Here is a 26,580-nt window from a genome sequence, read left to right as displayed (position 1 = left end):
ATCTAATTATAAGGCCCGATGCCTTTCCTTCATTCATTTTTTACATACATTTGGTAGACTAAATATTTTTCATAAATTTCGAATTAATGAAAGCCACAGGCAGTCATTTGTAGTTTATAGCTGGTAAATCATTTTCTGTATGATTCAGGTATTCCAACATTGTCGGCTGTTCTCTGATTAAATCCTGTCGGGGTTAATTCTAAATTGATATTTCATGAGGTGCAGAACAGTCGTATTAGAGAGGCAAATTGGTGTTAAAAGGGCTAAGTGTAAATGTACAGAAAGTGGATTTTGCTCGGTCGGTTGACAAAGCCTCTCTGTTTTTCGGAGTGACCGGGACCGAACGGAATTGTTGTTTCCAATTAACATAAAAAAACAAGGAGAACAGAGAACTACTTATTCTGATGGACATCCTGACTTTTTCGTTTGTAGATCGTACTCGTAGGTGATTGCCTATCAGCTCCAAGATACAATCTAGGATCTTGCCCCGCCAAATTACATCACAATTCTGCAATGACCACAATGCGCCCCGAAGCTCGAGCATCAGTTTCGGATGGATTAGAACGAGTAGACGAGGACGATATCTCCTTGTCCAGTACTTCCGAAAGTGGGTCGTCGGGTGCCCAAGTCATTCTCACCTCCGACGAACGAGATAAAAAGATCCGAGATCAGATTATCAAAAAAGAAGAGGCAGATGTTAGGAAAGCGAAACTAATCGTCGGCTCTGCTCTGATTCTGTCCACTATCTTAGTTAGTGTCTGCATCTACATTTTCGCATCTAAAGCAGAGGTCCTCAATTTCGAGCTCGAGGTAAGCACCATTGTTGAATCATAGAGGTAGCGGTTGGATAATGCTATCTCACAACTCACTACACCACTCTCACAGCACGAAGGATATGCTAAGAACATTGTGAACTTGGTAAAATGGGAAAACCAGTATAATTTTGCTCTTATGCAACAATTAAGCGCATCAGCTACGGCATCTGCCGCCATGACTGGCTCGGTGTTCCCCAACGTGACCCAGAAGTACTTCGAGATCACAGGTGGCTATGTGGATGGCTTGGGCGGTATAATGGCAACTGCCTACGCTCCAATTATTGCAGCCGAGGAAGTGACTCAGTGGGAAACATATTCACAAGAGAACCAAGGTTGGATTGGAGACAGTACTGTACTTCGGCAAGTCCATCCGGGACATAGACAACCCATGGAAGGTACCATTCAAGACCACGAATTCGATCGACGACTTGATTCCGGGTCCATCAAGCCATATATTTGGCGTTGGGAAGATGGCGAGCAAGTCCAAGAAACCACCTTTTCGGGCAATGTACTGGCTCCTTTTTGGCAAAGTTCTCCGGCCGATGCCGCTTCTGTAAACCAAAACTCCTCGCAAACAAGGACATAGCTCACCTATTTTCTCTGGTTGTAGAAATGAACCATACAGTCATCTCCCACGCCGTCCAAATTGACAGGCTCTTTGATTTCGTCTTTGACCTCCATGAAAAAGAAAGAAAGAAAGAAGAACCCGCATTCATTTATCATGGAACCTGTCTACGCAGAGTTCTCCGAGAATCCCGTTCTTGTCGGTATTTTGATTGCCATTTCTGCATGGGAAAATTTATTTGATCGAGTGTTGCCAGAGGGAACAAACGGGCTAGTCTGTGTTGTAAAGGATACCTGCGGCAACGTTTTTACGTACGAAATCAACGGCGAAATTGCAACTCATCTTGGATATCTTGACCTCCATGACGAGAGATTTGATCAATACCAAAGAACAACACCTATCGAGTTGTATGATTCCGAGGCAGCCAGCCTTTGCAAACATGACCTTTACATTTATCCATCGTCGACTTTCCGAAGTGCATACAATACCAACAGACCAGCCATCTACAAAAGTGTAGTCGCGTTAGCGTTTGCTTTCACTGCACTACTGCTTCTCATGTACGACAAGCTAGTAAGTCGACGTCAGGAGAAGACAATGACGTCCGCCATTCGCACCAACGCCTTGGTATCATCACTTTCCCCGAAAATATCCGCGATCGACTTATCGGTTACAACGGACTTGACCACGGTTCAAAAATGATTTCCGGGAATGAAAAAACAATGGAAAACTACGGGAATAAAGCTATTGTAAATGCACCATTCCATTCAAGACCCATTGCAGATTTTTTCCCGCAAACAACGGTACGTATATTGAAAGACAAAGAGCGACATTTGGCTTCCTCCTTCTGACTTTTATTTTTAAAGATCATGTTTGCCGATATCACGGGCTTCACATCCTGGGCCAGCGCAAGAGGTAAGTGAGGGAGGGTTAGATCTGACGAATGATGAAGAGACCTCATCTTGGTAAATTATTCCACGCACAGAGCCATTCCAGGTATTTGAGCTCCTTGAAACAATATACGGCGCCTTTGACGAGATTGCAAAGAAACGTAGGGTTTTCAAAGTTGAAACTGTTGGGGACTGCTATGTGGCTGTTGCCGGTATCCCGATGCAACGCAAAGATCATGCTGTTACAATGGCCCGATACGCTCGTGATTGCCACCACAAAATGAACGAGCTGACTCGTCGGCTGGAACTCGTCTTCGGGCCTGATACCGCTGATCTTGCCTTTAGAATTGGTCTTCATAGCGGGCCTGTGACTGGCGGGGTACTACGTGGGGAAAACGCCAGGTTTCAGCTCTTTGGAGACACCGTCAATACAGCTGCTCGGATGGAAAGCACAGGTGTTCGCAACCGTGTGCATATCTCTGAGACCACTGCCGATCTACTGGTTCAAAGCGGAAAAGAACATTGGCTCAAACAACGAGATATGAAGATCATTGCAAAAGGGAAGGGAGAAATGTCTACGTTCTGGCTCCAACTTGGGACCGAGCACAGCGACGGAACGTCAGTCTCTGGTACCAATCACGTTGCTGACAAGAATGAAACATTGGAGGAAGAAAAACATAAGCTTCAATCACTAGCTTCCGATAAAACAAGACGATTGATTGATTGGAATGTCGAAGTGCTCTTGCGTCTCCTCGGTCAAATCGTTGCGTGCAGAATTACACACCCGGTCAAGATTTCCGGAGTTTTCGTTCGGAATAGCGCGTCTCCGAAGGGGCAAACAGTTCTTGAGGAAGTTAAAGAAATCATAACTTTGCCTAATTTCAACGCCAAAAGCGCAGAGCTCAGAAAAAAAGATTCGGCAACAACACAGCTCAATGATGATGTGGTCCAGCAACTACGTGAATACGTAGCGAATGTTGCAGCTCTGTATCGCTGTAATCCTTTCCATAATTTTGAACACGCTTCGCACGTGACCATGTCAGTAGTCAAACTGCTCAGCCGAATAGTAGTCCCAGCGGATGTTGACTATGAAAATCTTGATACGGATAAAATTGCGTCAACCCTGCACGATCACACCTACGGAATCACTTCAGATCCTTTGACTCAATTTGCCTGCGTCTTTTCGGCTTTAATTCACGATGTCGACCCATAGTGGCGTTCCGAACTCGCAACTAATTAAGGAAGACACGAAACTTGCTGCATTTTACAAGGGCAAGAGTATCGCCGAACAGAATGCGGTTGATTTGGCATGGGATCTGCTCAACGAAGACTCATACAGCAGTCTGCGGGCGGCGATATATCGCGACGACATCGAGCGAAAACGATTCCGACAGCTGGTGGTCAATTTGGTCATGGCCACAGACATAATGGATGCGGATCTCAAAATCCTGCGCAATGCTCGATGGAACAAGGCATTTTCCGAAGCAAGTTTGCAAGAATCCATGGTCCAATCAACAAATCGTAAGGCAACAATTGTGATTGAGCACTTGATTCAGGCATCAGACGTTGCTCACACGATGCAGCACTGGCATATCTATCGCAAATGGAATGAGCGATTGTTCGAAGAAATGTACAACGCGTTTATTGATGGTCGGGCAGAGAAGAATCCGGCGGAGTTCTGGTACCAAGGGGAGCTGGGATTTTTCGACTTTTACATTGTTCCGCTTGCAAAAAAACTGGAGGAATGTGGAGTCTTTGGGGTGTCGAGCGAAGAGTACTTGAATTATGCGCTACGCAACCGTCAAAAATGGTCAGACAAAGGGCAACAAATGTAGGGGATATGATGCAGAAATTGTCTCAAGGAGCGAGCCAAGTCAAAAGAAATGATTGCAAGCAAGACATGCTTTTCCTTTAACCGTGGCGATGTGTATGCACATGGCCGATTTCGTTTTGGCATTCCGAATAAGATAGCTGATCAAGTCACTCATCTTACTCTTCGATATCGCGTTGGATAAACGCATTGTGTCCCACTAAAACCTCGGAATCGGGTGTAGACTAGGAAAAAAGCGTAGATTGCTTTGTCAACCCAGAGTAGAAGAATCCTGACAAAGTGTCCTCGCGCAGTTGTCGGGTAGGTCAAAAATGGACTTTGCCAGGGGACCGATGTACATGAGTTCGACGGTGAAATGATAGTCTTGTCGTCCTTGTGCTCTCCCCGGGAACGTAAAGGTGAGTGGCCGACCGGTGTAGGAGCCTTCCGCAACTTCCAAAGCTGTATGGAAGGCACTACTTCTATCCACGACAAGATTTCGGGAGTCGACTTGATTAAACGTCCATTGGTAGGCTAGTCGTTCCGAGTATTCCTCGTACACCATTCCGTGATAGGATCCGTTGGCGCTTTCAGCCCAGGTGGGTGCCGGAGCTCCAACGCCTGGGAGATCCAAGCAGCACGGAAGGGTTGTCTTATTGTTGTCCGGAAGAACTCGATACATCCCCGAGGGCGTAAAGAAGAGCGAACACGGTTCGTCCAATGCGTTGTAAAAATGCACACATTCGTACGACCCGGCACCGTGGTCGACACGCTGACTCCGGATTGTCCAGTCGTAGTACAGCATACCGGAAACGGTCGCTCGATCGTCGCTATCGTCGCTCACGTTGGTGAAAAAGGGGATCCGAAAACTATTGGGGTAAGGGGTTGGTTGTCGTTCCTCTTCCCAGCTCACCGCAGTCTCCCATTTCAGCAAAAAGTGTAGCATCCGAAATGCCGACGTCAAGGAGAGAAGGCGACGTTTCATGGCTGTATATTTTGTGCTTTCGACATTGGCATCCGAGCGTTTCTTGCTCCATGACAAGTATCAGAATTTTTAGACAAGTCATGTGTGAAAACAGTTTTGCACCTTTTTTGGTGCTCGTACCGTGAGTAATGTAAGTAACGTGAATGTGAATCGTAACTGTAACTCTAAGGGGTTCGTTTAAATGTTAAATATTTTGAAAGTATCTTTGAACCTGATATGGCTTTCGTTCCAGGACCTTTTCTGCAGTTGTGTCCTTCCCGATACGGATGGACCCATAGGAAACACAGGGGAGGGTAGCTCAAGATAATCCGACGTTCTATTGACTGTGAAGCTGACTGTGAAGCTGACTGTGAAACACACGAGTCTTCCATTCTACCCCCGAGCATTCATCGAGTTTCGTTAGTGGCATCTGCGCGGCGCCGACACCAAACCAGAATAGCTATTACCTGTTGCGTCTCCATGGTCAGTAGCAGTACTTTGTTTTCGGTGGCGGGCAAAAATGTGCTGGTCACGGGCGGTTCCCGCGGCGTCGGCTACATGATCGCCAAAGGCTTTTCCGAAGCCGGAGCGAACGTCTTGTTGACGAGTCGCTCCGAGACGGACTGCGCCAAAGCTGCGCAGGAGCTAAACTGTCAGTACGTTGCGTCCAACGTTGCGTCCCGGGAAGGATGCCAAGCACTCGTCGAACAAGTGGGTCGGACTTTTGACAAACGACTCGATGTCTTGATCAACAACGCCGGAACATCCTGGGGAGAACCACTATCACGGAATTCCAAATCCAACTGGGGGTTCGACAAAGTCTTCGATCTCAACGTCAAGGGCTTGTTCTTCTTGACCCGCGCGTGTTTGCCGTTGTTGGAACAGAGTGCTTCGCCGGACAATCCGTCACGAATCATTAACATAGGCAGCGTCACCGGGTTGGTGCCGCAGCAAGCCCCCACCCACGCCTACGACGCCAGCAAGGCTGCCGTGCATAACCTCACGCGCAAATTTGCCGCCGACTTGGCCTCCAAGCACGTGACCGTCAACGCACTCGCGCCCGGATTCGTCCCGTCCCGGATGAGTGCTGGTTTGGCGGCCTGGGGTGGGGACGCCGACCAATTGGCCCGAACGATTCCGCTCGGGCGACTCGGCAACGCAGACGACATGGCAGGGGCGTGCATTTATCTATCGTCGAGAGCAGGCAATTGGTGCACCGGCGTTATACTGAACGTAGATGGTGGAGCCGTGGGTGCTCTGCAACTGCCGCTGTCAAGTTTGTAAGGATGAGGAAAGCGCACATTGCAACTGTCTCTATAGAGATCATTTCTGTTGCGCAACTGGTATATACTTCTTTTGTCAGATACTTTAGTATTTCCCTTCTTATAAGATTTGCAGCCGCCATAACACCATATAGATAGCCACTATCATGTGAGAGTGACATGATAGAATATGAATCCACTACAATTCAGCGGCCCACAATCTCAGCAACAAGTATATTTCTGCCATTTCCGTCAGTCTGAGAATATTATTCAAGGAGTATTTTGCTTCTTCGACAGCACCAAGTCGGAGGCGGACATGTTCGCGGCGTAGCGCTCAAAACGAAAACGGGATTTGAGCTCCGGATGGGTGTAGTTGTAGTGGTTAAAGATACTATTCCCCGTAGACATCATGGCAGTGTACGCTCGTACTTTCGTAGCGTTTCCAAGAAGGCCAGCCCAAATTAAAAACGAGGACATGGCAGTTCCAACCAGCTCTTTCTGTGCATGCATCAGGAAGCAAAAGTCCGCAACCCCAGACCTTGGCCCTACAACTCGAACTCGAATATTGCGCTTCTCGAACGCTTCCACAATCATTCGTGTCCGAAAGTCATCGGGGTAGCGTGAAGTAATGGCTACTTTGTCTCCAGGATTGAGATGCGCAAATAGCTCGTTCGCCACTTGATCCGGAGCTAGCTCCTTGAAATTTAGGCGATTTCCAATTCGAGCACCTTCGGTAACAAAGTTACGAAAATGCTGCCGAAGCAAGGTTACAGTCAATAAGAAAGTCTCCAAAAATTTGGCAATAGCCTGTCGCTAGTCTGTTGGTGATGGGTGACCGGTACTTACAAAAACGGATTCGTCCGTATCGGGTACATCAATACAGCAGCTTTCGTCAAACTGGTAGATTCTGCGAATATCTTCGTAGTACTTGTCCACAATGAGGTCTTTGCTGGTCATTAACTTACTTACCAGGATAGGTTTGTTGACAAACCCATTCCTCTTTCCCATATTGGTGTGATTTTGGGCATACAGACTCAAAAATGACTGGAGCGTCTCATCGTACTCCCCTTCCCTCCGTGCCTCGATAAGTCTCGCAGATGTACTATTGCTCTGAAGTCCAGGCTCCTTTAGAAAACTTATCTCATGTGTTATCTCATCTGTATACCCGGCTTCAAAGTCCAAGTCTCTCAGGTAAGGGAAACAGCGAGTTACATCCGTGCGAGCCCGGATCCATTTGGTTGTTGTACTCTCCTGCCGTCTCAGAACTACGTTGGCGTTTACACCATATTCCCTCTCCAGCCACCAAACCAATCCAGAAGCTCTAGCAATATATCCCAGTTGGTTTGCCAATTCACCGCCGAGCTGGACTAGAATAGTAGGGGCGTCAATGTCAAAACTGGAAGAATTACTCCAGAATGGCTTGCGGAACAATGTTTCAGGAGCTACACTAAGGTTCTGGAAATTCCTGCCGGGAAGTGAAGAACTGGCTCGCCGTATTGGATACTGCTCTGCACTGATGTCTTGTTCGATTGCTATGTTTTGGATACCGGTATCGCTTTGTCCGTATTTAGAGGACCTTCTGTCTGGTAAGGAAGAGGCATGAAGAAGAGATGCTTTGTCTTCAAAGCTCTGCATGTTCAGGACCACGTCCATACTGACAAGAATTCCGATACTTGATAGTGCGATTGTGGCCAATACGAAAATGCTCATACAAGCACGCATTGTGTACATGGCAGGAATCGTGGAAAGGGACGGATCGCATCAAATATAGTACAAACTCATTGTGATAGCAATGTGCGATATGTTTTTTAAGGTTTGTGGGATCCGTTACGATAGGTTCCGGATCTTTACCACAATTTGCAGTTTCGCAGCATTAACTGTGTAAATATTCATTTATTGTCTTTCAAACAAGTTTTCTATGTCAATGGTATTACTCCGATTTGTAGGTTTCTATTGTTTGTAAATGAGCACCAACTGTAAATACTTAAAAATCAAAACGATCCTATTTATCGGGTCTTACATTCGGGATCGCTGGTGCGAAAATTGCTGTGAATAGTTCCGGTTGATACGGTCGTATTGATATAAGGTTGAGAAATCGAAGTCAAAAGTATGACATAAAATCATCTTTCATTTAGCAGGAAGCTCAAAAGGCGTGAGGATTACGACAAGAATCTGTTTGGTTGGAAAGCTTTTATTTATTGATCAGACATCAACACAAGATAGAGGATATAGGAACGCATGGAGAGTCTGTTCTCATTGTGAAAAGTCCGTTAGCAGTAGAAACGACCCTCAAACTGTGTCAATCATTTTCCATTGAATGCACAAAAAACTTGAGTCATCGATCTACAGAGTTGGATTGTGCAATTAACTCTGTCGATAAAAGCTCATACACATCTATCTTGACCGAGCGCGGGGGGTGGTTGGTAACTTCGACTTTGTGCCCCGTCTCTTGGGCTCCTTTGCATTAGCGCCATGGGCTTCAATGGCCTTTACTACCGTCGTATCTTGAGAAAGTGTGTACGCAACCAGGAATTTCAATGCAAACGCTCCAATCTCGAGAAGGTTGGCCGTGATATTATTTTGTCTGGCACCGTATTGTAAGCGATGCGAGCCGATTCTCCAATCTCACACAAGATAGAAACACGCAGCCACTATGGCATTAAAGAGGGTCACCGACAAAAGAATGACACAATAGATTTGGAATCCATCACCAATCAGAAGCCCACAATCTTAGCAACAAGTATATTTCTATCATTCCCGTCAGTCTGAGAATATTAGTCAAGGAGTATTTTACATCTTTGGCAGCACCAAGTCGGAGACAGAAATATTCGCGGCGTAGAGCTCAAAACGAAAACGGGATTTAAGCTCCGGATGGGTGTATTTGTAGCGGTTGAACGTGCCCTGCTCGCCTGACGTGTTGACAGTGTACGCTCGTACTTTCGTAGCGTTTCCAAGAAGGCCAGCCCAAATCAAAAACGAGGACTTGGCAGTTCCAACCAGCTCTTTCTGTGCATGCATCAAGAAGCAAAAGTCCGCAACCCCAGACCTTGGCCCTACAACTCGAACTCGAATATTGCGCTTCTCGAACGCTTCCACAATCATTCGTGTTCGAAAGTCATCGGGGTAGCGTGAAGTAATGGCTACTTTGTCTCCAGGATTGAGATGCGCAAATAGCTCGTTCGCCACTTGGTCTGGAGCTAGCTCTTTGCATGTTACGTCATTTCCAAGTCGAGAATCTTCGCTTACAAAGTTGCGAAAGTGCTGTTGACGCAAGGACACAACAGTCAATAAGAAATTATTCGAAACCTGTCAAAGGCTTCTCGCTGACTGTTTGGCGATCCGTTAATAGTAAAATTACTTACGAAAATAGATTCATCCGCATCGGGTACATCGACACAGCAGCTTTCGTCAAAGTGGTATATTCTGCGAATATCTTCGTAGTACTTGTCCACAATGAGGTCTTTGCCGCTCATTTTTTTGCTTACCAGAATAGGTTTATTGACGTAACCATTCCTCTTTCCCATATTGGTGTGGTTTTGTGCATACAGACTCAAAAATGACTGGAGCGTTTCATCGTACTCCCCTTCCCTCCGTGCCTCGATAAGTCTCGCAGATGTACTATTGCTCTGAAGGGCAGGGTCCTTCAGAAAACTTATCTCTTGTGTTATCTCATCTGTATACCCGGCTTCAAAGTTCAAGTCTCTCAGATAAGGGAAACAGCGAGTTACATCCGTGCGAGCACGGATCCATTTGGTTGTTGTACTCTCCTGCCGTCTCAGAACTACGTTGGCGTTTACACCATATTCCCTCGCCAGCCACCAAACCAATCCAGAAGCTCTAGCAATATATCCCAGTTGGTTTGCCAATTCACCGCCGAGCTGGACTAGAATAGTAGGGGCGTCAATGTCAAAACTGGAAGAATTACTCCAGAATGGCTTGCGGAACGTTTCAGGAGCTACACTAAGGTTCTGGAAATTCCTGCCGGGAATTTCATAGCTGGCTCGCCGTATTGGATACTGCTCTACTCTGGTATCTAGTTCGAATGCTGTCTTTTGGATACCGGTATCGCTTTGTCCGTAGTCAGAGGACCTTTTGTCCAGGAAGAGAGAGCCTTGAAGAAGATAGGCTTCGTCTTCAAAGCTCTGCATGTTCCGGACAACGTCCATACTGACAAGAATTCCGATACTTGATAGAGCAATACTGGCCAATACGAAAATACTCGAACAAGCACATATCGTGGTCATGGTAGGAATCGTGGAGAGGGACGGATCGCATCAAACAAAATACCAACTCATTGTGAACAGCAATGTGCGATGTGTTTTCAGAAGTTTGTGGAATCCGTTACGATAGGTTCCAGATATTTATCAAATTTTACAGGCATCGACTGTGAATATTTTCAATTATTCTCTTTCGAATAAATTAGCTCTATCAGTAGTGTTATTCCGATTCGGAGATTCTAGGTGTTTGAAAATGAGCATGAAATACCTAGAATTCAAAACGACCCTATATATCGGATCTAAAAGATCGTTGGTTTGCATTTTGTGGCGAATCACTTCGGTTGGTGCGCTTCTATCAATAGAAGCTTGCTTTCAAATCCGCAGAAACCTAACTGCAAGTCAAAACAATGCTACAAATGGATCTTCCTTCAGCAGGAAGCACTATCTGCGTCAGGATTGCGACAAGAATCAGTTTGGTTGGAAAGCTTTTATTTATTGATCAGACATCAACACAAGATAGAAGATAGAGGAACGCATGGAGAGTCTGTTCTGATTGTGAAAAGTCCGTTAGCAGTAGAAACGACCCTCAAACTGTGTCAATCATTTTCCATTAAATGCACAAAAACTTGAGTCATCGATGTAGAGAGTTGGATTGTGCAATTAATTCTGTCGTTTAAAGCTCATACACATCCATCTTGACCGAGCGCGGGGGGTGGTTGGTAACTTCGCCTTTGTGCCCCGTCTCTTGGGCTCCTTTGCATTAGCGCCATGGGCTTCAATGGCCTTTACTACCGTCGTATCTTGCGAAAGTGTGTACGCAACCAGGAATTTCAATGCAAACGCTCCAATCTCGAGAAGGTTGGCCGTGACATTATTTTGTCTGCCGCCGTATTGTAAGCGACGCGAGTCGATTCTCCAATCTCACAACAACGCCGTCTCCATGTACGTTTCAACGGAGAACTGCATCCAGTCCGAGGAGCGCGCCCCCGTTCACGGGCCTGGTGCGGGTGAAAAATTGACGAGCTTACATTCCTCGCTGCTCCAATGTGGGAGCTGCAAAGGCATACCGGGTAGCTTTGCAAAGCAACCCGACAGCAATAAAAAAAAATCGAGTCCAATCAGCCTACCGCTAGAAAGAGCCTGTCTCGCCACATGGAGAAGAACGTATACGGTTTTGACCACAAGACCACATCGAACGGATGACAATGCAACCTCCTTTTGATTCGCCTTTTCCAATCTTCTGCCGCATTTCTTGCGGAGCGAAATCTTCACAACATCTACGGGGGAATGGAATCGTGGTCGGAATACGACATCACTCTAGCTAGATTCACAGTCAGAGAAATGTAACCCCATTCTTATTTGTGTATGTTAGGTGTTTGCGTCTGACCTTGACCCGGTCCAATGCTCCCCACTCCATCGATTTACTGACATACATTTTTCGATTTGTTCTTGGACTGTGAAAATGTCGGGTATCCAACATTTCAGATGGCGCACCAGCAGTCCACCAAACTACCCTCCCCCATACTCTCACGGGTGTGATCATCCGATCAACGCCGGACACTGACATTACCATGGTACGGCATCATACCAAGAACAAGCACGCTCCAAAGAACCAGGCGGAGCAAGCGGTCGCGGACGCGAAGCAGCTCGATCGCTTTGCGGGATCGAGCGAGGAAAGCGCTGCCGAAGACGACGACGTTTCGGTCGGAGTCCCCAATGCGACATCCCCAATCCATGCGCAAGAGTCCCTTTTGCTACAAAGCAACCGTCCCACCGCGACTACGAAAAAGCCTGCAAATGATCGCGAAATTGATAATGTGCCACCTCGGGAGGAGTACAGCGCGGACGAAGAATCAAAAGTCGAATCGGAGCACGATGACGACGGTGACGCAATTTTGACCAAATCCGCCGGCATGGCGAGTGCCATGTCCCGAATTCTCGGAACCGATGAAGGTCCGGGATCGTCCAAGACTACATTGGGTGCGAAACCTGTCGTGTTGGCCAAAACGACGACACCCCTCCAGCGCCAGGCGGCGCGGGAAAAAGAATCCGTCAAGGCCGCCCAGGAAAAGCGACGGGCGAACCGGGAACGCACGTTGCAAGCCTGCCACGTGCCCTTATCCGTGGCCACGACGTCGCACGTGGATGATTCCAACAATGCTGGGGCTGCACTGGTACAAGAGCTGGAACAGGAACGCTCGCATCGACGAGTGGCCACCAGAGGAGTGGTGGCCCTGTTCAACGCTATCGCCCAACATCAGCACCAGGTGGTGGAACCGGAAGCACCGTCTAGTCAAATCAGTAATAAGAAAGACTCCGTCAAGAAACTGACCAAGCACGGATTCTTGGACATGATTAAAAGCAAAGCGGCGGCCCAAAAAGAGGACGATATGGCCAAAACGTCCAAGGGGGGTCCTGATTCACGACGCACCACAGCCTCGGATGCGGAGAAACCACAATGGAACGCATTGCAGGATGACTATCTAATGAATCCCAAAAAGAACTGGGACCAGGAAGACTCCTCTGAAGAAGACGGCAGTGGTAACGAAAGCAAACAACGCCCTGGTCCTCCAAAAAAGGCACGCAAGGCTCGCTAAAAGTAAAACCTGTACTGTTTACCGATATTCTTAGTTTATATTCTCTGTTCTTAGACCCCGCTTGAAGAAATAGACATCAATCTACGTTCACGTGTTGTCCCTCGCCCACGCATTGTTCCGTGGCTTCCGAACGGGGTGTGGCACACATCTCACAACACGAAGTGCGCCACTTGTGTTTTTGGTTGAAAAAAGTGCACTGTAATGACAACAACACAACATCCAGTGTGAGATCAGTATATTCTCTACGATAGATCATCCCATCCGTCGACTTCGGTGGTAGATCATGAACCGGGCGACTTAATTAAAAAAATTCGCGTACCTTACCGCACGTCCACGATCCTTGCGCGCTGTCCCGGCGGTATCCTTTGCGCGTGTTGAGTAGTGACGACGTCGCCGGCGATACCTTCCCGTGCGGTCGGGTTCGTTTGCGGCTCTGTGGAAGAGTGGGTCGCACCGTGTTGTTGTGGTCGTCGCTGGCATGCCCATTCGTGTTGCAATCGGCCAAGACATCGACTGGAGACGGCCTCCTAGAGGGGTTTGCGGAGAGCGTAGATTTGACGGTGTCGGAGTTGGTTTCGTGTGAGGAAGGTGTGCTTGTTGCGGGCTGCGACGAGCAATTTCTCTGTTTGTACGGGTTGACGTTGGAGGGCGTTTCCGAACCCGAAGACAGAACGGCCATGGCGTTGGGAGGCCCGTTCGGTACCGGGTCCGAGTGAAGGAGAGGGGATCGATACTGGTTGGTCGAACGCGTAGTCGTTCGCCGCCGTGATTCCTCGCTCGACTGGGACCCGGGGGTGGTTGCACGAGGGTTGCTCCGCGTAGCGGCCGGGGTGGTCCCGTGACCTTGGCGATACGGATTTACCATTGAAGGTACATGGGTTGGTGCCATTACCGGTGCCGAAGCATCCGTCACGGGATGGTCAGTCGATTGTGGTGCCTGTTGCGTTGGTTCCGTTACGAATTCGGTGGAGGATGTTATTGGTGTCGTCGAAGACTGCTGGCTTTGTTCTTCACGATGCTGGCATTGTTGCTCTTGTTGTTGTTTTCTGGCTTGCGCCACGAGTTTGGCGAATCCGGCGCGGAGCTTGGGATCGTAGGCAATGTTACCGTGGGCGTCGGTGGTGGGCGGTATGAGCGAACGCGGTCGAGCAACCCGCGCCTTGGCCCGTTCCCGTTGATTGAAAATGCGGATCAATTCTGCGGCGGTCCAGGGTTGTACGGAGTCGACGTGGGCGTTGTGAAAGGCGACATAGGCGCGGTGTCGGTTTTTCAAAGTTTCGTCCGTCCCGGTGGTGTCGAGTCCTTGTTGTTGACACAATTCCTGTAAACGCTTGCGTTTGAGACCGTGATAATTGAGACTGCGTTGGGGCACGAGTGGTGGTGGTGGTAGAGGAGTAGCCTGGGTGGTTGGTGCCGTTGTTTCGTCGTCGTCAGTGTTGACGGAGTGTGGGTTTGGATAGGGTTGATGATGATGATTGCTCCGTGTAACGGTATTGCTCCGGGTATTGGCGTGTACGGCACCTTCGTTCGTGGCAGAAACCGCACGACTCCCCACCACACCAACACTACCGTCACTGTCCACTACACCAACATCACCACAACCCCCTTCCCTATTATTTACACCACTAGCACCACTACCGTTGGTATCGTCACCAACACTACCACCACCCCCACTGGGTGCCGTCGTTTCGAGTGACTGACAAAGGGCATCGTAGAGTGGTTTTCGTAGAGATTGATACTGGAGTACAAGTTGTTCGAGCAGTGGATTGGGTCGGAGTGTTTTGGCAAAGCTGGGATCCTTTTCTACCACTTTCCCATCCCGACAGAGCGGACACGAGGCACTCTTCTTGAGCGTGCGGTAGAGTTGTGTTTGGAAGGAATCCCGTACACAGCAGGCACAAAAGACGTGTCCACAGGCCACGACGGAGGTGGGTATCCGGAAGAGTTCCCGGCAAATGCCGCAGCGGAGACTGGCGTCCCAGGCCTGCAGCGCCCGGTGCAACGGATTGGTGGGCGTGAACGGCGGTTGTGTCCAGACATCTTCGTCGTCGCAAGCGTCCGCCGCCGCAGCGAACGTCCAACCCGTGTCCGACATGGAATGGTGGGAATCGTGAGGCGATCGAGTATGGGTGGGGTGGGTGTTGATTGTGTTGATTTTGGTATGCGTGTTGCAGGGATCGATGCGGGAGTGCGTTCGATGCTAGTGTTTGCCTGTGGCAAGGACGACCACTTGTCCAGCGTGTCGAACGGTAGGAACGAGTCCTCGTTTAGTGGAGGAATACAGTGTGGAACTGATGCCGGTTTACTGCGACTGTGTGTTGCCAGTGAACCTACTCCAATTCAACACAACGCAATGCTCCGGTAGTCGTAGAGTGTTGTCCTTTTTTGGCACTCGTGCCGTGTTCGTCGTCTCCCAGAGTCGTTCCTCTACCTAGCTAGCTAATTAACAGAGTTACCACCCGTGTGCAATGTTGACCCTACCTTTGCGGGAACCCTAGCAGTGGACGGCGATTTCGGAAACGAAAATGACAAATTGGTCGTCGAGAATCGAATCGACACTCCGGAATCCCCAAGGAACTACCTACTTAGTACCTAGGTACATTTGTCCCTTTGTACTACCTATCTAGGTGGTGTCCGGGTTTGTTTTGCTCTCTAGAGCTAGTCGAGTCCCAAAGACAGACATCGTTCAACCCCTCCTACGAAAGGATTGTTCCGTACGCGCGAATTGCAGGTACCGGCAACAGTGTCACAGTCGACCGATGCGGACAGGGATTTTATGGATGTGACTTGTGAGCGGGGTCACATCGTTCCGTACAGTGATCCCCCGGCCAAAGGACCGAACCGGAGCTTTCACAGTTAGCGACAGCGTCCAGAGAGTCGATCCCTCGTATCCACCGGACGGTATCGATAGAGTCGACGTCGGCTCTGGGATCCACATCCATTTGCCCTCCGCCCTTTGTCGTCCGTACGCGGGTGGGGTTTGGAACTGTGTCTCCGAGGGTAGTTGTTTCGGTTGGAAAAGGAGAAACGGTGGGGGGTGCTACGCCTACCTTGACGTCGACTTTCGTTCACGCCGGTTTCTTACATGTCGGCGTCTTTAGGAATAGCCTCGTCGTCCACGTCGTCGTCATCATTGCGTGTGGGTTCGAGTCGTTCTCCGTCACCCTCCGGACGCAGAAGTAGTGGCGGCTCGCAAGGCAGCAATCGTTCCGGAGGAGGAGGAACCCCACGTCCCAGTCTCGGCGGACTTCCCACCGTCCATTCCGGACGATCCTGGATCAGTCTCGACTCGCACGAAGATGATAATGATGTTGTTGTGCGTGCGGTAGAAGCACCAGCGGCAACCGCATGCACAACAACAGGGTCCCGGACCAACACACCCACTGTCCCGGTCAGTACGACAACTTCCAGCAACGACAACAGTAGCAACAACAACAACAGCAGCAACAAACATAACCAAAGGAGCTGGGGATGGCGTCGTCCGAGATCGGCATCCGCTCCCACCGACACTACCCCCACAATGAACAACAACAACATCAAAAATAATAACACTACCCGACAGCGACTGCTGGCGTCGAAATTGGCGCGACAATCCCGCTGGAACAGTACACCGGCTACCTTGGACGGCGGTGCTTGGGATTCCAAGAATTCAGCCGGCCCGACGAGTACACCCCATTCCCGATTGTCTCTTTCCAACAGCATTCGGTCCTCCGGAAGCAACGCACTTTCCACCCGTGACAACAACAACGTCACCAGTCACCGGTACAAGCCCAACGATCAATTACTCTATAAATTACCCTTGCGCTGGAACTCGGCACCACACACACACTCCACCTTGGTCAACGCCCATGGCTTCCCACCCGGCGAAGGGATTACTCCCGCTGAACTCCGAGGGCCCTACCACTTCGTTCTGGCCACCGTCCAGAGTATACACTTTGACGAAATGCAGCCCTACTACACCGTCAAACGCGCGGATACCAACTCGGTCCTGCGGGCCGAACGGGACGATCTGGTGCCCTTCCAGAACCCCCGCGCCGTACAGGCGGCCGACGAAGCCGCCCAACGCCCCACCATTGATCCCAACGCGGACCGCCACTCGCCCCAAAACCGGACGTCCGATTCTCCCGCCACGCACCCCGCTGCTCTCTGCGGCTACGCCCTCCTCTTGCCATTTTTGGCATTCTACGATGCCCTCGCGTATCTATACCTTCGTTACTTCCGGCCCTTGGTATACCGTGTATCGGGCTACGTCCAGCACAAAGCCCGCTTGATCTTGAATGGAGTCGAGCCCTTTGTCTGTCAAGTCCGCCTCACTCTGGTCAATTTCGTCGTGCTCTGCAGTGTCTGGTATGTCTTTGCCGACCAAGCTCGCTTGGCCTTTTTCCCACCGTCCTCCGACGTCGCTTTGGCCTACGTCAATGCTAGTGTCTGGCTCGTGCTCGTCCTGGAACTGATCCTCGAAGTCTTTGTGCGCCCCGACGGTTACCGAGACTTGTTAATGGCGGAAAAAGCTTACGCACCCACTACGGTGCGCTACATTCACGGCCTTCACGTGCTGGTCGAAACTATTGCTCTCGTCCTTTTCATCCCGGAATTCTACTGTCTCATTTCGTCCTACCGTTGCGACGCCCGTATCCCCGTTTCCTTCCACCACGCTGCCTTTCAGGGAGTCACCGGACCGACCGGCTTGGACGCCTTTTACGGGCGGGCCTACTTTGCCGTGGTCCGCTTACGTGTCTTTGGTCTCGTCCGGCATTGGCGGAACATGTGGATCGCCAACACTTTTCTTCAAGCGTCGTGGAAAAAGTCCAAGGCGGCGACGACGGATGACTCGCCCGAGCCGTCGGCGCGGCAAACCTCCATCTCCACCACGGTGACAGCCTCGTCGCTGCGGCCATCGGAAGTTTCTTCCATAACAACGGCGGCCGCTCTGCTCGCCAGCTCCCGGCACTCGGAGAAGTCCGTGGACGACACGGAGGGGGTTGGAACACTGGCCAAGGACAATACAAGCTTGACGGACGCCTCGACGATTGGCACCGCCCTCATGGCGACCAATTCCTACCGTGCCTTGGCCATTCTCTGGTTCATTACGGGTGTTTTCCCGCTCCTCTGGCCCATGGGTAGCTTTTACCACAATAAGGTGGCCTCGTCCATGACGGCGCAGTTGCAGGGCACCAATGTACTGGTCGATGAGTCGACCCCCGCGGGATGCGCGTTTTTGGCCGACAGCGTCCGAAGTTGGTTGGCGGGCTTGTACGCGCCGGATTTTGCGTTGCGTCCCGACGCACCCTACGTCGTCGCCCTGGGTATGGAACCCAGCCGGTGCTGGAATACCACGTTGTACGAGTGGGTCTGTAACGACGTGACGGAACGCGCGGCGGTAGACGCAGACGAAGAGCTTGTCCAGCTTTATTGCGATTGGTGGACTGCCCATCAGGCCGGCAGTTCCGAGGCCGAGCTGGCGGATATTTTGGGTTTAAGGGAGGGATCCGTACAAACCTACCGTCTGCAAGAATTGGCCAATCAGACGTTGGCGACGGGAGAAACAGCGCAGACAATATACTCCGTTGCGGCCTGTTTCGATGAGTCGTTCACTATCGAAACCGCGGCTTTTGCTTCGTTGCTTTTGCAGTTGTGCCTCTTGGTGTTGGTTTTAGGTGGCCTTTCGGTTCTTCGCGGAGATGCCGAAGTACTGGTCCTAGGTCCGTTGCGGCGAATGTTGAAAATAGTAGCCCGGTACGCCAAGAATCCCTTGATTCAACCACGCGTGGCCCGACAGTTTGTAAAAACACGTCGATTCGTGTCGAGTCGAGGAGATGACGATGAAAATTCCGATTCGTCCAGTGACGCAGGTCCTCGACAGATTGGTGACCGCGGCTTGGCCCTGGGAAGCTACGAAACCACACAGCTGATTACCGCCGTGACGAAAATTACCGATCTACTGCGCAAATGCTGGGGTGTCGCGGGAGCGGACATTATTTCTACAAACTTGGCCACTCGAGAAGGAGCGTTGACGGAAGTATTTAATCCTACGGTCCCCGGTAAAAGTGTGTACGCCTTGTTCGGTTTTGCCGGCATTGACGGTTTTGACCACGCGCTGCGCAGCCTCGGAGGCGATGTCATGATCTTGATCAACGACGTGGCAGCCGTACTGCACGACGAAGTCTTTCGTTGGGGTCTGCACGACTCTGGTCAGTGCAACAAGAATCTGGGGAGCGCCTTTCTGATGGTCTTTCGGATCGGACTAGTCAAGGAGGTTACCAAAAAGCTCGAACAGGCCACAGACGTCGTCTTCAATACCGCGACGAACAAGTCGTCGGGCATCAAACGAAGAAAGAAGAATGCGGTGAGCAGCCGAAATATGAGCAAAACGTCCGGATCAACTTCGCGACGTACTCCACTATCGCGTCCTTTCCTGTCTGTGGCTTCTATTCCTCGAGTAGCAGCTGCCAAAAAGGCAGCCTATCACTTTGATCGAAAAGCGATTCAACGATCGTCATCAACAAAGGCCATGAGCCTCTCTCTGGCATCACTTCCTGGTATCAGTACGTTCACGGATCGCGCCGTCATTGGCATGCTGAAAAGTTTTGCGGGTATTCACCGCGATGGTAGAATCAGGAATTGGAACGACGACTTTCGCCTCGGTGCCGGTGTCGGCGCTTTCACGGTAAATATGAATTTCGGCATGGATGCTGGTTGGGCTGTGGAAGGTGCTGTTGGCAGCGAATACAAGATTGACGCAACGTACTTGTCCCCGCACGTAAATATGGCTAGCCGGATGATGGGGGCTTCGAAGCAGTATGGCGTAAGCATCATGCTTTCTCAGGCGGTGCAAGAGCTCATGAGCGATGTGGCTAGATCAAAGCTTCGTCATTTGGACACTGTTACCGTTAAAGGATCCTTGCTCCAGCAAAAAATATACACGTACGATGCCCGCTACAAAGGCGTTGATTTCTTTTTGCATAGTAGGCCGGAGGAGCAAGCGGATATTGATGCGGAAGTATTTTCATCGCATACATGGAACACGGATCCTGATTTGCGGGCCATGCGCCAGCACGTGACAGACGAATTTATCAAAGCCTTCAATGGAGGTCGCAAAGCCTTCATCGCTGGCGACTGGACGGACGCGATTGTGAAATTAGAGCGTGCAAATGAAATCATGATGGAAACTGCTCTGGAGGAAGGTTACCTGGAAGATGAATTGGAAGAAGTTCAGATTCAAGCTGGAGATGACTCCAAAGGTGCTGCTGAGGCTTTGAAACGGGAAACTGGAGATGGACCAAGTAATCTTCTTAATTAAATTCATGAAGAGTTACAACGGAGTTGCCCCACCTGACTGGGCAGGGTGGCATCCCCTAACGCAGAAGTGAGCGATGTGCTTCTACACTACTGTATACGTGTTCCTTGCCATGGTTGCTGACACAGCACACACTGATTTTTCCCACTGCTTCGAAACTACGAAAAATACGAATGAGTGAGAGGTTGACAAAATTACTGCACACTCTTTGACACCACCAACAACATACCCATTGCGTCAGACAATCGAAATGAAAGCGGTTGCTACAAGTCTTGCACTGCAAAGTGGGAAGTTTATGTGTCTTGACGTGCAGAACGGAATAGCAAACGGGACAGGGTTCAACCCCCTCGAACTCGCGGTCAACATTTTGCTTCCACAACAGGAGTGCATCCTGCAATGTCCCGCCCTGACTATTCAGCATCAGCGTTATTTGGAGACTCCATCGTTTCCAGCGACTTTGAGGCACCCCGAGTGTTTTGCTACAGTCAACTTCAGCGCTGCGGAAAGGAAAAGCTGGGGGCAACCGAATCAGCACGGTTAAGGTAAAGTCGTCTTGAACGTACGTAGCCGTCACTTCCCGACCAGCCAAGCTTGCTGTGACATTCATGTCCCCAAAAGAAGCTATGCCCAGTTTTATACGACTTAATTCCCGAGATAGAATTGTCGGAGATACATGCTTCTCGACAAAATTCTGAACGGTGGTACAGTAGACTTTGGGACATTCCTCTTCAAACCATCGCCTCGACAGGCTTGGTAGAACTTCGATTGTCCGAAACAGCACCACACAAGCAACCGACTCTAACGATAATTGTCGTTCTTCCTGTAAGAGCTCTTCAACATTTACAGTACTAGACCAAGTCTGTCTTTTCTTCTCATTCAATGCCGTATCGTGCAGCAATGCAAGATTTAGCACTAGGCCAGTAGCTTTGCATTTTTCTAGATAGGAAAGAAAAGCTGGGCGATTGCGGTAGTCCAATGGCGCTGCTGCGTCGATGGAACAAAGGAGTACCAGCCATGTCAGCAGACGCCCCATCGTACTCACATCGTGTAGGTCCGAGAACATATCGTCCGTCCAAGTTTCCACTTCTTCCATAACTTTGCGGGGAAGCCACTGACCGACAACCTCTATGTCTTCGGACAATTCTTCCAGCTCTTCCGGTGCCAGCCCTTTCCCCCAGAATTCCAAAAGTGATGTGGTATTGGAACCAAGCTTTGACAACCCCTCCGAAAACAAGGGTCTATCCTCCGCAACAACCGCATAAAGTATTTGGAAAGCAACGTAGTATTTCTTTCGATCAAAGAGTGCCAGCGCTAACTCCTCGGTATATCCGGATCGGGCGGTGGAAACGAGGTCTTGACGGAGGGACACGTGTGTCTGGCAAGTCTCAATGAGCTGCGGAAATCGAGAGTACTGAAGCCAATCCGGGTCATTGTCGTTGATCAATTCCGGACTCAGATGACTTTCAATCGGTGACGGTGCGTCGCTCCCCCAGGAACTAGAGAATGCATGTATCAAGGCCGACAAACAACTACACCGTGCGCTCCGCAACATATCGACGTATGTTTCGTCACCCTTCGGTTCCTGCTCCCCTGCGTTAAGTGCTGTATACATTGCAGCGATAGCATGCACAGATGCTTCCGAGAACTGCTTTTCTTTCTTTTTCGCAAAAACTTTGCACGCCAGTTTGTAAACCAAAATTGACGCACGTTGAACCAATCGATCAGACTTTTCAGCCTTGCTTTTAAACCGAAGTGCGACGCCTAGCCAACGCAAAACGTTTGATTCAAAATCTGGTCGAGCGCCAATAGTCATTTCATCGTAGCATCCAACAATTCTACGCAATGGAGCGGAGAAGTCCAGCCTTAATTCTTCACACACCCACCTAACTTCTGGAGTATTGCCTCCGCCACCTAGTGCCAAAGATAAGGCCGTAAGGCAGTCTGAAGCAGAAGAAAAATTTTCATCGATAAGGAAGGACTCAAGAGCTTGGCTCTTTACAGAAACCAAATGGAAGACTTTGTAGTGATCAGTACCAAGACCGCGATCCGGACCGAGTCCAAGCTGTGATATTAATACAGTGAGAAGCTCCGGAACGGAGGTTGATGACGGAGCCGACAAGAAGTATGGAGCAACCAAGCACTGAAGTATATCGTGTCGAATGCTTGCCCGTCGATTGATATCTTTCGGCGCCAACGCTTCGTACTCGGCGTCGCCCGGGACTTCAGCCGCGCGAGAAGCTCGCAATCGTTCGAGCACAGTTTGCCGTTCGCTTGTACCATCGTCTGCCATCACTGCGATTGAGAAAAAATAGCCCGCTTGTACATCGTAGTGAACTTTCAACACTCTGACTTTTTCTCGAATACTTGGAGTCTTAGTGTCAGTAATGTACCAAAGTTCGTCGCCTTCTGAGATAGTTTCCGCTTTCAACATGCCGTGTCCTGACGGCCCGACAGGTCGAAAGACAATGCCGAGGAGCTGAGAGAGAACGGCAATGCCCTTTCGGATTGTTAACTTCTTCTCGGAATTCTGTTCTTTTGCGGATAAGTTCAGAGCTATTCGATCTATGATTTCTTCAATACACTGGAAAACTACGTTGTGGTCCAGTTCGTTCGAAAACACAGCAGTAAAAAAACGAGCACATCGATCTTTCCTTGACGCAACTCGCGCCCCAGTCAAGATACTTTCACTGGCTTCTGACAGTGATACAGCAATGTCCAAGATTAAGTCCACGGGTTTCCGGTTGGACGTTTGAATCAAGGCTAGTAGATCGGATCCTCGGTTCAAGTGGGATAGCAAAAACATGGAGCAAAGAAATAAGGTATCCGGACTACTTTGCCATTTCGCGACATTTCCAAGACCAATTTTCTCAAAGGACAATACGACCGATGATTTCTTTGCTACACGGAGAAGCGAGAACGCTCGGTCGGCCCAATCACGTGCCTGGAACCCATTAGGCTCTGAGTTGACTATCAAGGTCTCGATATACTTTGACAACAGGACTGGAGCTTGTCGGAAAAAATGAGTCGACAAAGCCGGACGCCCCTGAATCAGCGGAGCGGTGAACTCGGAAAAGAGGGGTCCGTTTTGGCTCCACGACTCTACCAGCACGCGTTCACTCTGCTCCGCCGATAAAACCGAGGGTTTGTCGCGAATTAGTCCCAACAAGACCTCCAGCAGTGGTTCCGAACATGCCGCGGTAACGGGAAATTCAAGTTTCTCACTTCTACAAACATGCTCTACCCACTGTGAGACGACTACTCGTCCCACCAGCAAACCTTGGGACTCTTCCGTCAGACCCAGACAAGTTTGCAAAAAGAGGAGACGTTTTTCGCGGTCCAAATCGAGGCTATCGAGGCTCCCCTCTTCGGGGAAGTCAGTAGCGCTAGTTAAATGTCCGTTGTCAACTTCAGTATCAGTGCCTTGCATCGCAATAGTCTGAGCCAAGGATTGCAAAGAAGGACATGGGATCCAATCCGGAATCTCGTCGTCTGGTGTCGATCGTGGCATGCGGAATAATATGTTCAAACCTTGTACAAACCAGCGCAAGTCACATTGCGCAGCCACTATCTCCCGAACTACTGTCTCCCACAGTGACGAGCAGTCTACCGAGGCTGTCAAGCAAAGTCCGAGAAGTTCAAAATCATACTTTACCAATTCCTTTGTCTGTCGTTGGGTCGACAGTGCACTGGTATGAATAATTGCCCACCGCATAATGTCGTTCACGACTATACGTTCCAGAGGCTCATGAGTTTCAGAGAGGACCAATTGTACACCGACAAGTTCCAGAGTCACGCGGAAAAACTCGTACTGTTCCAAAGTAGGAACGGTTCCCGAACTCGCACGGCAAAGAGTCAATTCGGTTAACAGGCGTTCTCGGAGGGCTGGTAAGACAACACGTGGCCACGAAAGCTTGTCCTCTGGACTGCACTGCCTGTCCAGCCACACTTGAAGTAGGCGTGTCAGTGGTACCAACTTTGCGTTCGTCAACTCCTGTATCGGATGGTTCCAAAAGACTTCCCGAACGTGTGAGAAAGCACACGAGTCGCGTTCCATAGCGTCTCCGAACTGTGACAAACTTTGACCGAGTTCCCCCACGACGGTGGCGTACGCTTTGACCACATTGCGAGCGGAATGGGGCGCTTCGGGTCGGAGAAAGCTCGTGTCGGCTCGCAATACTTGCGCCAACACCTGAACCCACAAGCTGGTCACGGCTGTAGCCAGTTCGACTCGATCGTCGTCCAGTTGGTCGGGGAGTGGCGGTGTGCGTCGTAACAAGCCGAACGTGGTACATTCCGTCACAACTTGAGCGATTTGCCACGCATCCGTGGGACTCAAGGTAAGGCTGTGTCCTTCCCAGGTGGCCTGCCACAATTGCAGGTTACTCGCTTCATCGCCCACGGCGACGGTCAGTGGCAGCACGGTCGGACCCCAGAGTTGTACCCGGGCACCGTAGGCGGCTTTCTTCAAGACTTTGACCAGTGGTTTGATCAAAAGTGTGTGGTCTGGACCACTGCCGGTTTTTGGTTTTTGAGCGACGCAGAAATGCAAGACGGTTTCGAGTAGAATGGGTACGTTGACGGCTTCTTTTTCCGAGGAAATCGCTTGGGCTAGAGCGTGGACGAGCGAGGACGGTACCATGGACGGAGCGGTCGCGCAAGTGGTCGCCAGTAAGTGGTACGTTTTGCGACGCAAGGAAGTTTGGGGACTGGTCAAGGTTTTCCACCACAACGACGTGTCCATTGCCGGCGTCGTGTCATCAACGGTCGATGATAGCGGTGTTGGTGGTCGTTGCAACCACAAGGCCAGGGCCTCCAAAACGTTGCCCACCAACCGTTCGAACCGCTCCTCCACCACGTCCTTTTGACTTTCGCTGAGTTCGGTGGCGGCCTTTGCTTTCTTGACCGATAGCATGTTGTGCATCACCGTGGCCCGACCGTAGCCCAAGATTCGTCCCGCCAAGGTGAACAGCCCAGCTTGCCAGTGCCACGCGGCGTACCGTGAGCCGGGTAGCAGTAGACTCGCGACACTGATACTGCTAGTACCGCCACCACTGCTGCCACCAATAGTACCACTGCTACTACTCTCACTATTCCGAGTCGCCACGGCCCGGACTTCCGCGGCAGGATCAACGAGTGTCAGATACCACATGCCCAAGATTTCTCCCGCCGCCGTAACGGAACGAATGTTGCGATCCATTGGTAGAGCGGGTACTACCGAGACCAAGTGTTCGACTGCTTTGGGAATGACCGGTAAGAGTACGAGCCAGGTTTCCAGTGCCGCGGCTCGGACGTTGGGGGCATCGTCGTAGACGAGTTTGGAATGATACAACCAGGCCCAGTGTGCGAGTGCTTGTACTTTGACCCGTTTGGGATTCGCATCGTGACCGAAAAACTCGGCCAGGGCCTGTAGGGCTTTGACCTTGGTCGTGGCGTCGCGTTTGGTACTGATGCGGGGGAAGAGGACCCGCAAGCGTTCGTCGTGACCCGTGTAGACGGGAGACCAGGTCGTGGGATGGGATGCCGTCGTCCCCGGAGTGGACGGGACGGTACTCGTCGAAACAGCGGTGTGCGACGTTCCTCCTCCATCGTGGTCGTTGTCGGTGGGGAAATTCTGAATCGATCCGGACGTGGATGTATTGCCGAGAGTCGTATCTAAATCTGGATCGGGCGTAACGGCGGAGAATCCAATAAAGGTCGTCGAGACGCCGGTACTGCTACTACTACCAGCCTTGTCCAGGCGGGTCTTGCGTTTCTCTCGTCCCATTGGTGACTACCGCAAAGTAATTGCCAATTAGAACGTGTTCCGCTCGCGGGAGGTGCTGTGACGGTGAGTGCTACTTGGGGAGGAGGTTGAGGAGGAGAGAAACGAGATAATGTACCGGAAAGTCAGTCACAGTCAGGCGATGGACGATGATCGATGATGGATAATGGATGGGACACGATTTGTGGGGCTCACGGGTCCATGTTTCGACTAGCTAACTGTACGAATCACAGTCAGTGGAAACCGGTACGACTAATTCTATCGAATCAAAACCAGATAAAGTCATCCACTCGGTAGCAGTAGTTGTTGTTTTTGTTGTAGTAGATGATACTTTTTTATCACAGTGAGGCATTGCCACAAATCTGAATTGGGTTGTTCTTCTCACTAGCGACTCGTCTCACTCGC

General features: G+C 50.2%; 9 protein-coding genes across 9 annotated transcripts; 4 read left to right on the top strand and 5 right to left on the bottom strand.

Moving 5' to 3' along the window:
* Positions 1-513: 513 nt before the first annotated feature.
* PHATR_43826 (predicted protein) lies at positions 514-4,216 on the top strand (the record flags this gene model as incomplete). The annotated part of the gene is made up of 6 exons (XM_002186251.1): positions 514-810; positions 886-1,368; positions 1,441-1,950; positions 2,244-2,292; positions 2,363-3,479; positions 3,547-4,216. The coding sequence occupies 6 exons, from the start codon at positions 514-516 to the stop codon at positions 4,100-4,102; spliced, it is 3,012 nt and encodes a 1,003-aa protein (XP_002186287.1). The 3' UTR covers positions 4,103-4,216.
* Positions 4,217-4,347: 131 nt separating this feature from the next.
* Positions 4,348-5,101, bottom strand: PHATR_43825 (predicted protein). The gene has a single exon (XM_002185969.1). It carries the CDS (start codon positions 5,060-5,062, stop codon positions 4,349-4,351), a length of 714 nt encoding a protein of 237 aa, XP_002186005.1. The 5' UTR covers positions 5,063-5,101; the 3' UTR covers position 4,348.
* Positions 5,102-5,521: 420 nt separating this feature from the next.
* Positions 5,522-6,325, top strand: PHATR_10306 (predicted protein; the record flags this gene model as incomplete). Its single annotated transcript, XM_002186250.1, has 1 exon — positions 5,522-6,325. One exon carries the CDS (start codon positions 5,522-5,524, stop codon positions 6,323-6,325), a length of 804 nt encoding a protein of 267 aa, XP_002186286.1.
* Positions 6,326-6,573: 248 nt separating this feature from the next.
* Positions 6,574-8,074, bottom strand: PHATR_43824 (predicted protein; the record flags this gene model as incomplete). Its single annotated transcript, XM_002185968.1, has 3 exons — positions 7,291-8,074; positions 7,150-7,263; positions 6,574-7,056 (listed from the first exon to the last, which is right to left on the bottom strand). The coding sequence occupies exons 1-3, from the start codon at positions 8,032-8,034 to the stop codon at positions 6,574-6,576; spliced, it is 1,341 nt and encodes a 446-aa protein (XP_002186004.1). The 5' UTR covers positions 8,035-8,074.
* Positions 8,075-9,093: 1,019 nt separating this feature from the next.
* Positions 9,094-10,558, bottom strand: PHATR_43823 (predicted protein; the record flags this gene model as incomplete). Its single annotated transcript, XM_002185967.1, has 2 exons — positions 9,666-10,558; positions 9,094-9,564 (listed from the first exon to the last, which is right to left on the bottom strand). Exons 1-2 carry the CDS (start codon positions 10,545-10,547, stop codon positions 9,094-9,096), a joined length of 1,353 nt encoding a protein of 450 aa, XP_002186003.1. The 5' UTR covers positions 10,548-10,558.
* A 1,488-nt stretch (positions 10,559-12,046) lies between these two features.
* PHATR_43822 (predicted protein) lies at positions 12,047-13,117 on the top strand (the record flags this gene model as incomplete). Its single annotated transcript, XM_002186249.1, has 1 exon — positions 12,047-13,117. Exon 1 carries the CDS (start codon positions 12,092-12,094, stop codon positions 13,115-13,117), a length of 1,026 nt encoding a protein of 341 aa, XP_002186285.1. The 5' UTR covers positions 12,047-12,091.
* Positions 13,118-13,130: 13 nt separating this feature from the next.
* Positions 13,131-15,465, bottom strand: PHATR_43821 (predicted protein). The gene is made up of 2 exons (XM_002185966.1): positions 13,437-15,465; positions 13,131-13,313 (listed from the first exon to the last, which is right to left on the bottom strand). The coding sequence occupies exons 1-2, from the start codon at positions 15,210-15,212 to the stop codon at positions 13,194-13,196; spliced, it is 1,896 nt and encodes a 631-aa protein (XP_002186002.1). The 5' UTR covers positions 15,213-15,465; the 3' UTR covers positions 13,131-13,193.
* Positions 15,466-16,202: 737 nt separating this feature from the next.
* On the top strand, positions 16,203-20,417 carry PHATR_33131 (predicted protein; the record flags this gene model as incomplete). The annotated part of the gene is made up of 1 exon (XM_002186248.1): positions 16,203-20,417. The coding sequence occupies one exon, from the start codon at positions 16,203-16,205 to the stop codon at positions 20,415-20,417; it is 4,215 nt and encodes a 1,404-aa protein (XP_002186284.1).
* On the bottom strand, positions 20,394-26,178 carry PHATR_43819 (predicted protein; the record flags this gene model as incomplete). Its single annotated transcript, XM_002185965.1, has 3 exons — positions 20,394-20,572; positions 20,644-20,966; positions 21,218-26,178. 2 exons carry the CDS (start codon positions 26,176-26,178, stop codon positions 20,906-20,908), a joined length of 5,022 nt encoding a protein of 1,673 aa, XP_002186001.1. The 3' UTR covers positions 20,394-20,572; positions 20,644-20,905.
* Positions 26,179-26,580: the final 402 nt, after the last annotated feature.

This window comes from Phaeodactylum tricornutum, chromosome 3, assembly GCF_000150955.2.
Source record: "Phaeodactylum tricornutum CCAP 1055/1 chromosome 3, complete sequence".
Classification (NCBI taxonomy): Eukaryota; Bacillariophyta; class Bacillariophyceae; order Surirellales; family Neidiaceae; genus Phaeodactylum; species Phaeodactylum tricornutum.
The sequence above is the reverse complement of the archived record's forward strand: the minus strand, read 5'-3'. Positions and strand labels throughout refer to the sequence as shown.

Bases quoted from the DNA above. Each gene is read 5' to 3' on its own strand.
- PHATR_43825 (XM_002185969.1), bottom strand. From the start codon at position 5,062: ATGAAACGTCGCCTTCTCTCCTTGACGTCGGCATTTCGGATGCTACAC.
- PHATR_43821 (XM_002185966.1), bottom strand. From the start codon at position 15,212: ATGTCGGACACGGGTTGGACGTTCGCTGCGGCGGCGGACGCTTGCGAC. The intron at 13,314-13,436 runs GTACGCGAATTT...TTGTCATTACAG, and splicing joins GATCGTGGACGTGCGGTAAG to TGCACTTTTTTCAACCAAAA.